At 32.0% G+C, this 14,307-nt stretch overlaps 1 protein-coding gene across 1 annotated transcript; it reads left to right on the top strand.

The window, feature by feature from the left end:
* Positions 1–134: 134 nt before the first annotated feature.
* On the top strand, positions 135–7,388 carry LOC131937078 (latent-transforming growth factor beta-binding protein 1). The gene is made up of 13 exons (XM_059294275.1): positions 135–256; positions 1,306–1,581; positions 2,075–2,338; positions 2,568–2,834; positions 3,084–3,205; positions 3,653–3,714; positions 3,979–4,148; positions 5,034–5,130; positions 5,350–5,369; positions 5,550–5,703; positions 5,853–5,902; positions 6,604–6,684; positions 6,835–7,388. The coding sequence occupies exons 1-13, from the start codon at positions 160–162 to the stop codon at positions 6,861–6,863; spliced, it is 1,689 nt and encodes a 562-aa protein (XP_059150258.1). The 5' UTR covers positions 135–159; the 3' UTR covers positions 6,864–7,388.
* Positions 7,389–14,307: the final 6,919 nt, after the last annotated feature.

Below are 14,307 nucleotides of genomic sequence, written 5' to 3'. Positions count from 1 at the left end.
ATTTTTTAATTTGTTTTATATTCCTAAATATGTATTTAGAATTTAATTTTTTTACACAACTTTAATTCATGTTTGTAATGTTATACATTTTATACAACTTAAAAAATTAACCCATTAAATTTTTTAATTAAAGCTGACAAACCATGTAGAAATCAATCAATGAGCTGCAGCTATAAGTGTGCTAATATTGATGACAAAGATACCTGTTTGTGTCCAAAAGGCCAAAATGTTTCATCTGATTTGTCTACATGCATAGGTAAATAAGAATACAATTTGAGTTTTATTATAAAGTAAAGAATCCTCTTAGATCTAGCGATCTATTGGGCAGATGAAGAAGAGTTCAAATGTTTCTTGACCTTGGCATATGAAGGGAAGGTGTGTCACCACTTTGCCCAGCCACCTATACAGTCATTAACATGAGTTAGTTACCCATTAGAGCTGGGTAGACTCAGGGACTTTCTACAGACTTGGACCCAGATTCAAACTCGAGACTTTTGGGTTAGCAGCCTCGTGCTCTACCACTTAGCCCATGCCATTATAAATTCAACTAAAGTATGCATATAAGCCTCACAGGCAATAAGAAAGATAAAGTTGTATATGTTATTTTTATCTTGCAACTCTGGGCCAACTCTTAGTTTCTATTAGATTACTCCAGAGTGCTTTAAGCTTTCTAACAATAATTTCAAAATAATTTGTTCTTGGTACCAGAGGAATAGTGACCCATTCCGGTGCCCTGGGTGTACTATCCACTTTGCACCCACACCTCCATCATTTATATATCTCTATTGACGCAGTCACTTTCCCTCAATAATTTTTTTTTTTGGTTTTACACAATTTATGTAAAAATCATTTAAGTAATCCGTTAGTAATCAGTAAAGTCAAGTAAATTTGGCTGTGTATAATTCAGTAATTGGGCTAAAAATTACCTTTTTTTTCTTTTACCTAGTCCATTTGGAACCCCTTAGGGTCAGTGCCTGGTGCGTCCACCCCACCTAGCCTCCCCTCTGCTTGGTACAACATTTGTTCAAGTTCCATGCTTTTAAGCAGCAGAATATGGGATGTCTTGTTTGATTAGTTTGCAGTAAAAAAAAAAGGACTCTACATTTTTTCGAGGGCAAAAGACCTATAGACTTGAGAAGACAAGACACAAAGCTCAAACTATGACATGCAATTTGCTTTGTGATATTTAAATAGCATTTAGATCTGATAAACAATACATACTAAGTAACATGCTACAGACCTATAAGGAAGTAATTAGGTGGATAAATTATGGATACTGTAATTTTTAAATTAATTAAATTTTAGATTGCCTTGATGGTTACTATGGTGACAACTGTAAAGAAATGTGCCCATGCAACAAAAACAATACAAAAAACTGTGAAAAGATCAATGGAGTTTGTGAATGTTTACAAGGCTGGAAGGGAAGTAACTGTGAAATTGATGTTGATGAGTGCCTGGAGAATGCAAGTCTCTGCCTGACAAAGCCAAGGTCTCATTGTGTCAACATTGGAGGAACTTACAAGTGTGACTGTGATACTGGGTACATTCAAACAACTGGCTTAAGTGGGGAACAGTGTACAGGTATTGGCTATTTGTAGTTGTAACATCTATATTTCATTTATAATGAGTTTATAATAGAGGGTGAATATGTTGTCTATAATTACATACTACTATTGTAAAAATTATATAAAGAAATTTGTATTTAAAGTACCAAATACCTATGTTGGTATAAATATTTTTGAAATTATTATGGCCATTATTTAAAATTTAGCTCAAAAAGACAACAAATGTATAGTCTGAGAACAAAGGTAACAAAAAATAAGAATATTTAGATATTAACATTCTGTTAACCTTGATGGATTGGTACTTTAAGTAAGAATAAAATACAAAGATGTAGATCTATGGCAAATTTGAGAAATGTTGCTATAAACATACATATAACAAGTTTACATGAATGACTAAATTAATTAACATTCCTCACTGCTGATTAAAATGTTTTCTGTGCCTTTGAAATGATATATTTTAAAGAGCTATAATAACACAATTTCTGTATTTTTCTCTCCATCTATCAAAGAATGTGGCACAGGCCTGTATGGGGAGGGCTGTACCAAACCTTGTCAATGTGTGTCGGAGAACACAGAACATTGCAGCAACGTTGATGGAGCATGCACTTGTAAACAAGGCTGGAGGGGAGATCACTGTCAAATAGATATTGATGAGTGTGTTTTAGCTCCAAACTTGTGTGAAATGACACCTCACACTCACTGTTTGAACACTGATGGATCATTTCAATGTGTGTGTAACACTGGGTATAAAAATTATTCCCTGGTGTGTCAAGGTAAAATCCATTTTTAAATTGCTTATCTCTTTATTTCTTGAGGAAATAAAATATGATGTAGAAATCTAGTGAACTACAGCATTCTATGTTATACACACACGATAATAGAAGTATAATAATAGGATTCACGAATATAATCTTCAGAATTTTCAAATTAAGAAATAATACAAAAAAAAAATTAAGACTGGCATATCATTTTCCTCTACTGTAATAATATTTCTTCTGTAAGAATGTGGAGCTGGACTGTATGGTGAACAATGTAGCAAGACCTGTGATTGTGTACATAACAACACAGAGCAATGCAACAATGTTGATGGCAGCTGTAAATGTAAACAAGGCTGGAGGGGAGATCACTGTCAAATACTTATTGATGCATGTAAAGATAACCCAAACCTATGTAGTGAAATACCAAACTCACACTGTGAAAACTCTGATGCCACATACACTTGTGTTTGTGATGAAGGGTATATTCAGATGGATGGAACTCTTTGTAAAGGTAAAAATATATTTCTTCGCTCTCAACTAGGACCTATAAGATTTTAACAATTTATTATGTGCAAGTCCTCATTGTTTACCTTTTTAAAATAAAGAATGTCTTAAAAATATTTTAGAACCTTATTTATTATTTATGATTAAAGTTAGATCTAGTAATGTTTCCAATTGACATACTATGCTTTAGTAACATTTTGCTGATTATTGATATTACTTTATAAATATCTACAATTGTTAATGTCTGTTGAAACAGCACAAGAAAAGTATGAAGAAATTTTCTCTAAACTGGTTTTTGACTTTGATGCATCAAATCTTAATTTATCCAGTACATTCACGGCAGATTACATTCACTTAAAAAGTAATTTAGAAGTAGAGGTAAAAAAATGTTTTTTAATTTAATCTATAATTTGTTATGAAATAGATGTTTTTAAATACATAGGACATAATTATAATTATATATAATATACACATTCTTATATATACATATTTATATACATATATATATATATATATATATATATATATATATATATATATATATATATATATATATATATATAGATAGATATATATATATAGATATAGATATATATATATGTATATATATATATATTTATTTATTTATTTATTAATATTTATATATATAAACCTATTTTATTTGTATATATATTAAGCAGTAATGAAAATTTATTCTGACCGTTTGTAAGAGTTTCCATTAACTGGCTACATTTCTACAATCTGTTTACCCTTATACATTTTTTTAATATTTAAATAATAATATTAAGCATTATTTGTTCTAAATAAATTTGATTTTATTTGCAGCTAACTACTACTTTGCGACACCAAATCAGTGAAATTGTCTCAATAGAGGTCATTGCAATAAGGTTGGACATTTTTTAAAGTTTCATAATTTGTAATTTTAATGTAAGTTGTGTAGTATTGTTTCGTTAACAAATTTTTAACATAGTGACTCTTATTAGAATCAATTTTTAGGATACAGTACAGGAATATATTGTTTCTCTTGTAAATGAAGAAACTTGATGAATGTATTTTGAAAATAAATTCACAATTTACCTTGTTTACAATTAGGTGATAAAAATTAATATATTTTTACCTATAATAATTAGCATTTTTCTTTTTCCCTTTAGCATAGGCAGTTTGCATGTTGACTTTAAAACTGTGATGAAATCCAATGGTCAGAAACATAATGAAGTACAGTTAACCAAAGCTCTAGTGGATCTCATGAAAAAGAATCAAACTCTAATGATAGATAATAAGCCTGCTACCATATCTATTGTTATTTATGCTAATGATCAATGTGAGTTTGTTTTTACTGAACATAAGAGAAAATAGACATTATTTAAAATACCTAAGAAGTGTTTTAGAGACAGGTTTTGGTAACTAGCATGATTTGATTTTCATTAACTGCTATCAAATAATAATTGTTGTTTTTCTTTTCCATTACTTACGGAACATAAGGCCTCTGTCCAAGCTTGCTGCTCTCCACTGACTTCTTACACTCTTTTCAGCTGTTCCCAATTCCTTCCTATCCATTCCCCCCCCCCCCCCCCCCCCCCAGCTAGCTATGTCACCTTAGTCACTTTCCCATGAAGTTCCACTCCAAGGCCTGTCTGGCTCTATTGCCAGCATCTTTCCTAAGTGTGTGCCCATTCCTTTGCCATTTCCTCTCCATGGTTTGTCTTTCTATTGTTTCCTGTCCACCACACATCTCATATAGTTTTGTGATTTCTACCTTGTCTAATGTCTTGCCATTTAAAATAAAATATACACCTAAGGCACCTATTTATAAAAATTTGGATTCTTTTTATGGTTTACTCTGTTGTTCTTCGTGTCTTTGATGCAAGGAGCAGGACTGTTATATCATTAGAGTTATAGATTTTAGTAGAGTGTTTTAAAGATATTTGGTGATTTCCTGACTGTTCTAAGATTAGCAAATGCCTGTTGGTCTAGGTTTATTCTGTGTTTGATATCTTCGTCTGTTTCCCAGACACATTCCGTCCACTCCATAACGTATAATAATAGTTTTAATTTAGTTTGTTAACTCTAATTTATTCTTATAGTAATTTTTTATTACACAAACCGATTGATGAATAAATTATGTTATCCAACTGACAAAGCATGAAAGCTATCTATACTTTTATGGAAGTTTAAAAAAATATATGTGACAACACTGAGTTTTCAGATGACAAAAATGAAAAGTTCTGTGACATACGCAAGAAGTTGGAGCCTTGTCTTGCTACAGAGTTTTGTGTAGAACACAATCAAATAGCAATATGCAAGTAAGATTTATTTTATATAAACAAAAAAATTCTACTTGAATTTAAATATAATTATGTTATTTTTATTCAATTTTAACAACCATTTTAAAAATGAACATTCTGTGTTTTCAAAACATTTTATTTCACTGTAAAAGATGCATATGGTGAAAATGATAAGTGTGTGCAGAATATATAAAGAAGCCTAAACATTCAATTTTAACTATGTTATTTTTTTTTCAGATTGATTGAGGAAGAGAAAAGTATGTAAAATTATTTTTGTTAATAATAAAGCTAAATCTCTAAAACCATGTTATATACAAGGCCTTAGCAGCTAAAGCTCAAACCAGCAGAGCCACATTCTAATGAAAACATAAAATTAAAAATATAGGCCCTAAAAGTAATATCGTCTCGACTTTTAGCACAATCTACTTTTCTTTCAGATCTTGAGAACCTGATTGTGGGCCTGAGTGTCAGTCTGCCTCTTTTTGTACTGTTGACTATAGCCGTAGGGGTCATAGTCTGGTTCTGTACCAGAAGAGCTACAACACAACACCAGAAAACTGAAGAAGTTATTGAGCTCGATACCATGCATGGGTTTGTTTATATTTAAATCATAACCAGATTAAAAAAAAATATGTTGTTCTGATTAATGGACATCATACAAAGTAATAAAGATACATTTCTATTAAATCATGCATCATTTTTTGCAATTAGGCCTATTAATAATACAATTTTTATTTCAGACTAGAAAAATCAACATCTGTACAGAACGCTTATGATTCGATCTCTAATGGTAATTCTAAAGTGTATTACTAAGTTTTAGAATTTTAATAACTCTGCAAACTTTCTTGAACTTTTGTTGAAAACTAAATCTATTTATCCTTTTAAAAAGTTTAATACAATTGACTATTCTGTCCTTTGACCAGTACACCTTAAATTTAATTTCAAAACAGAAAAAAAATTAAGAATGCAAACATTGTAGTCCATTTCTTTAAAATATTTGCCAAATATATTGCCATTGTAAACGTTATGTGCTATTTTATGGGTCAAGAATAGTAAAATATCTGCTTACATTATGCTTGAATACTCTGTAAGTGTAGTCATAGTTTGCCAACACTTACACAAAGCTAATCACTAAAATTGTGTAATAAATAAATTTCAATAACATATTTGACATCATTCTGAAACATGGTTATAAATTATCTTAAATTTATATAGCTATAGACTGGCGGTGATGGGTACACTTTTCCCAAATTGTGGTGGAGGAGGGCTAGTGATAGGATGGGTATATGTGGGGTGCGGTTATTTACATGCTGATAATGGTATGCAGTTGTGAGATTGATCATATTGAATGCCAGATGATTAAACTTTGTTTTGTTTAATTTTAGGTTTAAAGTTTTAAGAATTCAAGTTACAAAAGATAAAAGTTTGATATGGCTTGTTTCATTAAGTACTGGTATGTATTGTTATAACAGAAGACTTATCTTTCCTCAGATGATTATAACGTTAGGAGACTTCCCAGGGTGAGGAATGATCTCACACCACGACATGGTGCAAATTTAAAAACATCAGCAGGTAAAATCGTATCTTAGAATAGATTGCATCTTCCAACGTGACATAACTAAATTTATTAAATACAAATATTATTGAATTCATAACTCAATTTATATTTGTAAACCCGTAGACTATGACATTTTAAATTTTATCTTTATTTTTAATTTTCAGAATATTTAAGGGCATCAAGCGGCAGATAATTTCATCATTGAAATAAGGGAAGATACGCCAAAAAGTCCCAATTTTGTCTGTTTGATATATTTGACCCATTTAGAAAAAATTAATACTAATAAGACTGAACAAAATGCAAATTATATACATTTATATACAAAATTACTGCAGTGCAATATAGGCACTAAACATTAAACTGAAATCAATTAGTAGTGATCCTTTTTATAGCAATGTCAACACCCATTGCCATCTTTTCCTTGCTAAAATTCCGTTGGTTTGTGGTACGAACAGTGTGTGATTTGCCCCTGTGACTTAAAGCACTACATTTTATTTTTAAAAATCAGTCATCATAAACATGTGTGACTTAATTTAATTAAATCTAGGTCTCCATTATACTAAAAATGCAAGGCTCTATTTCAATTTATTTATGGAAGTTTGATGTAAGCTCTTTAATGTTTACCCAACGCAATAACCCAACTAGTTTATCTGTAACTGTACTACATTTTGCTTTTAAATTTGTGATTGTCAATGATTGTTTATGAATAAACTTTGTGTTAAAAATGTTTCATAATATATTTTATATTTGACCAAAATAAGTAGTATTTTTATGGTTTTACCAAAAATAATCAACAATCAAGAACATACTTTTGGTAGACCTCTTTTGGTAGACCACTTTTGGTAGACCACCATGATATGTGTGTTGATATTTTTAACTTCTTACAGAAGTTTGAATATTCTACTCTCATTTATCTTAGCTTCTTCCTTGGTTATTTTAGCTCCCTAGAGGGCAGGTGGCCAACCCAATGGATTCAGTGTTTCTCCGGGGGGGGGGGGGGGGGGTACTTGAAATTTTCGGGGGGGGGGGGGCGGTAGACTGTTAAAAGTATATATTTTCTATATAAATTATATAAATTTCGTTCGGGGGGGGGGGGGGGGGGCGGTAAATTTCTTTCGAGGAGATGCCTGGAAGAAACTCTGAATGGATTCGATTGGTGGATATTTAAAACCAATTCAGGTTTCCATGTACACTCCAGGGCTACATTCCTGTTGCTGGAATGGCACAGTTAACACATCAATTAGCAGAAAAATGGCGTCATGTTACCTATGCTTAACACTTCTATTTTAATATGCATAGAACTCAGAGAGTAAATAAGCAATACACTACAAACACGAGTATCTTTTAACCAGCTAAGACTTTTATCACAAAGATGTCCAATTATAATAAAATAAAAACATGTATAATGTAAATTTACTGAAAATAAAAAATAAATAAAAATTTGCTTCCTTTAAGAAAAGCTCTAGGATTTCTGTTGCAAATTAATGTGCAGAAGAGTTCACGAGTTTTTATTTAAGAAAACAAGTTTGTCTTATTGTTTTATTTATTAATTTTTGGCATTTAAAAAAACGTATTTATTAAATTTTTAAATATCTGATTTATTTTCCACTTTTTAGTGATTCGTTCTAAATAAACAAGACCCCCACATAGGGTTCGACCAAAAAATATCTGCATTAGAACCCGATCAAAGGCTTGCAATATCTAAAAGATAATTTCGGTAACCGGAAAAATGCACAACGGGAAAACTGCGCACACATTTCTTCAAAAGGGCAATTTTGTTTCCTAAATCGGACTTTTATAGAAAATAACAAAGAATAAGCACATCCACATTGTAGCACTATTAAATATTTTTTTCCACAAAAATGATAAAATTAAAGTGTATTAGTATAATTGATTTGTATTTGCACCATTTTCGGTCGCGCAGTTTTCTTTTGCACAATTTTCTTCAATCGTGAAGAAAACAGTTCACCCTTATCTGACAGCTGGTGGAGTAACCGCTAGTAATTCATCTTGTTATCTCTCAGGTTTTTTTTTTTTTAAATTGATTATAAATCAAATTTTAATGACCAACTTGATTGCTAATTAAATTAAAAATATATATTCTTGCAATGCCATACATTGAGTGACGTCCACAGGCTATTGTAACTCAGAAGGTAACTGGTAACGCCAACTAAAATAAACATTTATTACACTAAGTGAACCTGTCATCTACCTCGTGTCGTCTTCACTGAGTTTGTGGGAGAATTGTGATCCGTCGTACTTTCTAACCTGATGATACTAGACGCCTACAATAAATGATATTGTAAGTCCACTCTAAATGTCAGTTATTGAACAACACCCACATACTGACGACAGAAATGTCAGTTATTCAACAATGAACTAGATCTACTTGCGTTAAAAATTCATTCAGAACTCAACTACTGTTTAAGATGCGATTTACCGAGCACACAAATTATTCCCCTTTTTACTTTTGATCAAATTAATGTTAAAATGTCGTTTAGCTTAAGCAAAGAAATGAATTCAGTTAAGTTGACATTCTCTATCGACCAGTCTATGAAAAATGACATTTTATCGGTCATAAAAGTACTTTATTTAAATGGCTAGTCAAATCTAATTACTAAATTCATTAAATGCCATTATCAAATCATTTCACTAATAACTATTGTAATTATGTTACCAGTAATCTCTGTCCTTAATCTAACCGGCGTTTATTTGCCTACAACTAGATGAGAACTATTTTCTGGATCAAGCTCTTGACGTAGAACTGTGTACATAAACTCTTTCATAGTCTATTAATTTAAATTACTGTCAAATATTCAGATTTGCGTTCCTTATTATTTAAATCATTGATCACTCTAACTTGAACTGCTCACAAACGCTAAATAGTCCATTAAATCAATTACACTCTAGGTATTAAGTGCTGGCATGTTAACTTCTGCTAGAATTACTACATTCACGACCTATTTCTCCCTGCGGCCTCCAGATGATTGGGGTGTAATTAAATGATTGCCAAAGGTTTAATGAACCTAATGCCAGACGATTGCTCACCCGGGACAATTATCTATGAGCCTTTGTCGTGAGTAGTGTTTGAAATGTTAAACCTTTTGTCGTGAGTACTGTTTTACATTTAATTTGGCCGATAAAGCTAGTGTCGACTTAGGACAAACCAACATGGCACATGGGGATCTACGCGGTATCTTATCACTAGCCATTCACTATTTGATAAAACTTGGCTGTTGTAGTGTAGTCTAGTGTAGTCTAGTGTAGGGAGGGCGAGAGTGGGTTGAGATGTTTAAAAATATAGGGTGCAGCTAGTTAAAAAATACATCAGAAATATTGTCTCTTGTTCATTTTCCACACGGTCTTAATGAATGAGTCATTGTAGTAGTGAGTGTCTATAATTTAATAAGTAATTTCATGTGATAAAGTTTCCTTTTTTTTAAAAATTCGTATCCGTCTCTTTTAAAATTTGAACGTTATAAAATGTTACAAACGCATAATATTTTTATTTATTCTGTTGAACAAGATGATAATTTAAATGTTAAATGCTAAAATCAAGATAAAATATGTTGGTTTTAATTATTAATATTCTGACTGCAAAAGCTAAAAGTGTATTGCATAGAGTGATGTTGAGAACCACGTGACGACAAGTCTACTCAGTGGCGTCGCTAGGTCGGGTGTCACCCAGTGCGGCATTTCGTGGTGTCACCCCCCAAGAAAAAAGTATATATATATATATATATATATATATATATATATATATATATATATATATATATATATATATATATATATATATATATATGTATATATATATATATATATATATATATATATATATATATATATATATATATATATGTGTATGTATGTGTGTGTGTTTGTGGGTGTTGGCCTACATAGGCCTATAATTTAGGCCACATACGGGAACATGTATGTGTATAAGCTTTAATCACTTCAGACGTAGTAATAACGATGTTTATATATAGTCTGTTAATAATACAGTTGTATGTAGCATTGTTTTCTTTATAGTTAGCACGTTTACGTCATGGTGTCACCCCCACCCTCATGTAATAGTTGTCGATTTCTACTTATACGGCTTTTTAATGGAATTAATCACTAATGGATCTGGTAAAAAGGAATTTTTCTTGTGTACATTTTCCAATTTTATGCCTTGGTGTCAACCCCCTAAATGGTGTCACCCGGTGCGGTCCGCACCCCCCACCCCGCCCTCGCTACGCCTCTGAGTCTACTTCATAAAACAATTGTCACATTTAACTAATGACATTAAATATGTTACATTTGATCGGTTACAATTAACTGAGTTAATGAAGAATTTTAATATTTTTTTCACAGCAAACTAATTATTCCATTCATTGAAGCTAATGAAGGTTTTTAGTCATGGCATGAAACAAGTTCCTTTTTGTCTTGTGCAAATAATTGACCTAATGAAGAATTTTAATATTTTAACATAAAACTACTAATTATTCCGTTAACTGAAGCTAATGAAGGTTTTAATATTTCAGACTTAAAACTTCTGGCTATTCTGTTCAAACAGATTGTAGTAAACCTTATTGAGAACATGGTGCGCACCGCCGACCCAAGAGATGCTCTCATTAGCCAAGTCGGACAACTCGTCACGGAGATTGTAAATTATGTTTTCCTAGGAGGGAGTTTGTCGGTGTTTGGTATCGTGTCTAACGTCATCAATATGGTGGTGTTCTACAAGCAAGGACTTAAAACTACAACAAACATCAGCCTGTTCGCCTTGTCATTATCTGACCTACTGACTCTGGTCACTTTGTTCGAATACTCCATCTGGATGAACCCGTTGGTGGAGTTCTCTAATACACCAGTCAACACCAGGGAGGTCCAGTACCTCATCACTGGCTGGCCCAACGTCTGCTTCACCAGGATCACGTGTCTTATCATGGCCTTCATCACCGCTGAAAGATACGTCTGCATAGCTTTTCCTCTTAAAGTAAAGCAGATCATTACCCCGAGAGTAACAACAATTACCATTTGCATCATCTTCGTCGCCTCGATAATTATGGTACTGCCCAGCTACTCCACCGTCTACTACGACTGGAAATTTTATCCGCGAAGCAACATAACAGAAATCGGAATTCACGTGACCAACGACGGCAGTGTAGACAAATATTCCTTCCTCATCAACGCTTTCTTAGGCCTGATATCTTTACTTCTCGTCATATTTTTCACAGCTTTAATTATCTGGAAGCTCCAGCAGAAGTCTCAGTGGCGAAAACAGAACACCAGAGAAGCGAATGATTCTACATCAAGTCGAGACACTAAAGCTATTAAACTGTCACTGATGATTTCTATCATTTTAATTGTTTGTACAACACCTAGCATTGTTTTCTCTTTTGTGTCGCTTTACGTTGAAGGTATCACCATCATTGGATTTTACCAGAATTTATTTTTCTTTATTTGGTCCTTTAACTTCGTCCTGGGCGGGTTTAACTGTAGCATAAACATCTTTCTCTACTACAAGATGAACTCTAAATACCGGAAAACGTTTCTAGACATCTTTTCTTGCTGTTGTAAGAAAGGAAAATAACTAAAAGATTATTATCATCTTAAAGATTTAAAACTAAAACAAATTTACTCATAGGAATAATTTTATTTAAAACAGAACAAGTTATTACAAACTTCTTAAACATTAAAATAAAACACATTTTGTAGTATGCGTATATTGTTTTAGTTTTAGTAAATGCTCCTATAATCAAAACATAATAGCTTTTTTTTAGTTAAGGTCGTTTTCACAATTTGAAGCTCTGTTGTATTTTTGATAAGTCATTAGCCATCCAACTGAATCGCTTAATTTTAAGACTTTTAAAAACAAATTATTATACAGCTAAAATAGATCTATAGACAAATAGATCTCCACAAAAAATGTTGTTTGAGTATTTTTTTTTAACTTAACTTACATTTCATCAGTGATTAAAACATGTTATATTTATTGAAATCAATTTTCTATTCCATTTGAAGTTTTCTTTAACGTGGCATTGTAGCTATCTTATATAACATGTTTTCTGTCAAAAAGGAAATAAAACGAAATGCAATAAAATGTATTCAAAATAAGCATCTTTCTTTCACATTTTCTTTTATATCATTTTTTTAAAGTTTGATGTTGTATATTCAACCGCATACCTTGATAAAGTGCTGTAAGTTATCAGATTGTAGTATTTAACAGTTATTACATTCTGTCAATAAAAAGGGTTTGTGTTTTTACAGCAAAGATTGTAACGATCAATTTCTATTGCATTAAAAAAAAATCTTAGTGTGGTTGTGTCATTAGTTGAAGGCTGCACAACTGGATCTGTGCCGACTATAAACGTGGGGCTATAGTGTTGGCTCTTTGTTTAACCTACCAGTTTGGAGTGTTATAATCAGTAAAATGTGTTTACGTATTGTATCCATGGAAACTGAAAATGTCTACGTTATGTCTTAGTGTATCAGATAGCACGACCTGTTACTGAAATAAAAAAAATTATTTACGCTGCACTTTAAACAGTCATATACATTCAGACGTTTGCACGGGAACGGGAATGCACATAAACACAAGTAAGCCGATATTATTTAACTTAGAATATATATATATATATATATATATATATATATATATATACTCTTGACTAAAACTAACTCAACAAAACTTGGGTTCAAATTCCAAATAATTTTGTCACCGTTCAGTTTTTGTTCAATATTTCAAAGATTTATATTACGTCAGGATTTGTTCTTTTTTGTTTACGTTTCTTTCTTTGTTCGATTTGCCTGAGCGTTTCTTTGATTACACGTGTACATTCGCCTCTCAAACGAAAACCCTTAACTCCTTGAACTGTGTAGATCAAGCCACCGATACACGTCATAAATTTTGTCGTTTGATGAAGTCTCATGATTTGTTTGGTTACAGGTATAAAACAAATCGGGCTATCCCTTTAGTGGCTTGAGATGTACGCGATAGAACAGGCTTCATTCATTGATGTAGTGCTCGCAAGACAGATAAGAGATCAGCACTATCATCTAGCAATACTTTAATGTCTTTTTAATACACGTACACATTTGCTGCATCAAGATATAACACATCATTTGATCAAACATCATTTCATGAAACATCATTTGATGAAACATCATTTGATGAAACATCATTTGATCAAACATCATTTGATGAAACATCATTTGTAGTAACATCACGTGAAAGATGTACTACAGGTAAACATAACCAAAACGTACTATACTTACTCACTACCAATGTACTACAGGTAAACACTACCAAACAATGTACTACAGGTAAACACTACCAATGTACTACAGGTAAACACTATCAACCAATGTACTACAGGTAAACACTACCAATTTACTACAGGTAAACCCTACCAACCAATGTACTACAGGTAAACACTACCAAACAATGTACTACAGGTAAACACTACCAATGTACTACAGGTAAACAAACCAACCAATGCACTACAGGTAAACACTACCAATGTACTACAGGTAAACACTACCAATGTACTACAGGTAAACACTACCAAACAATGTCCTACAGGTAAACACTACCAATGTACTACAGGTAAACACTACCAACCAATGTCCTACAGGTAAACACTACCAAT

This window comes from Physella acuta, unplaced genomic scaffold, assembly GCF_028476545.2.
Source record: "Physella acuta isolate Inbredline_101_S28 unplaced genomic scaffold, ASM2847654v3 ptg000200l, whole genome shotgun sequence".
In the NCBI taxonomy this organism is placed as follows: domain Eukaryota; kingdom Metazoa; phylum Mollusca; class Gastropoda; family Physidae; genus Physella; species Physella acuta.
Note: the sequence above shows the minus strand (reverse complement) of the source record. Positions and strands in the feature narration are given on the sequence as shown.

Excerpts from the sequence above, each read along its gene's own strand:
- LOC131937078 (XM_059294275.1), top strand. The coding sequence starts at position 160 with ATGAGCTGCAGCTATAAGTGTGCTAATATTGATGACAAAGATACCTGT. Across the intron at positions 1,582-2,074 it reads AAGTGGGGAACAGTGTACAG|AATGTGGCACAGGCCTGTAT; the intron begins GTATTGGCTATT and ends CATCTATCAAAG. Across the intron at positions 2,339-2,567 it reads TTATTCCCTGGTGTGTCAAG|AATGTGGAGCTGGACTGTAT; the intron begins GTAAAATCCATT and ends TTCTTCTGTAAG.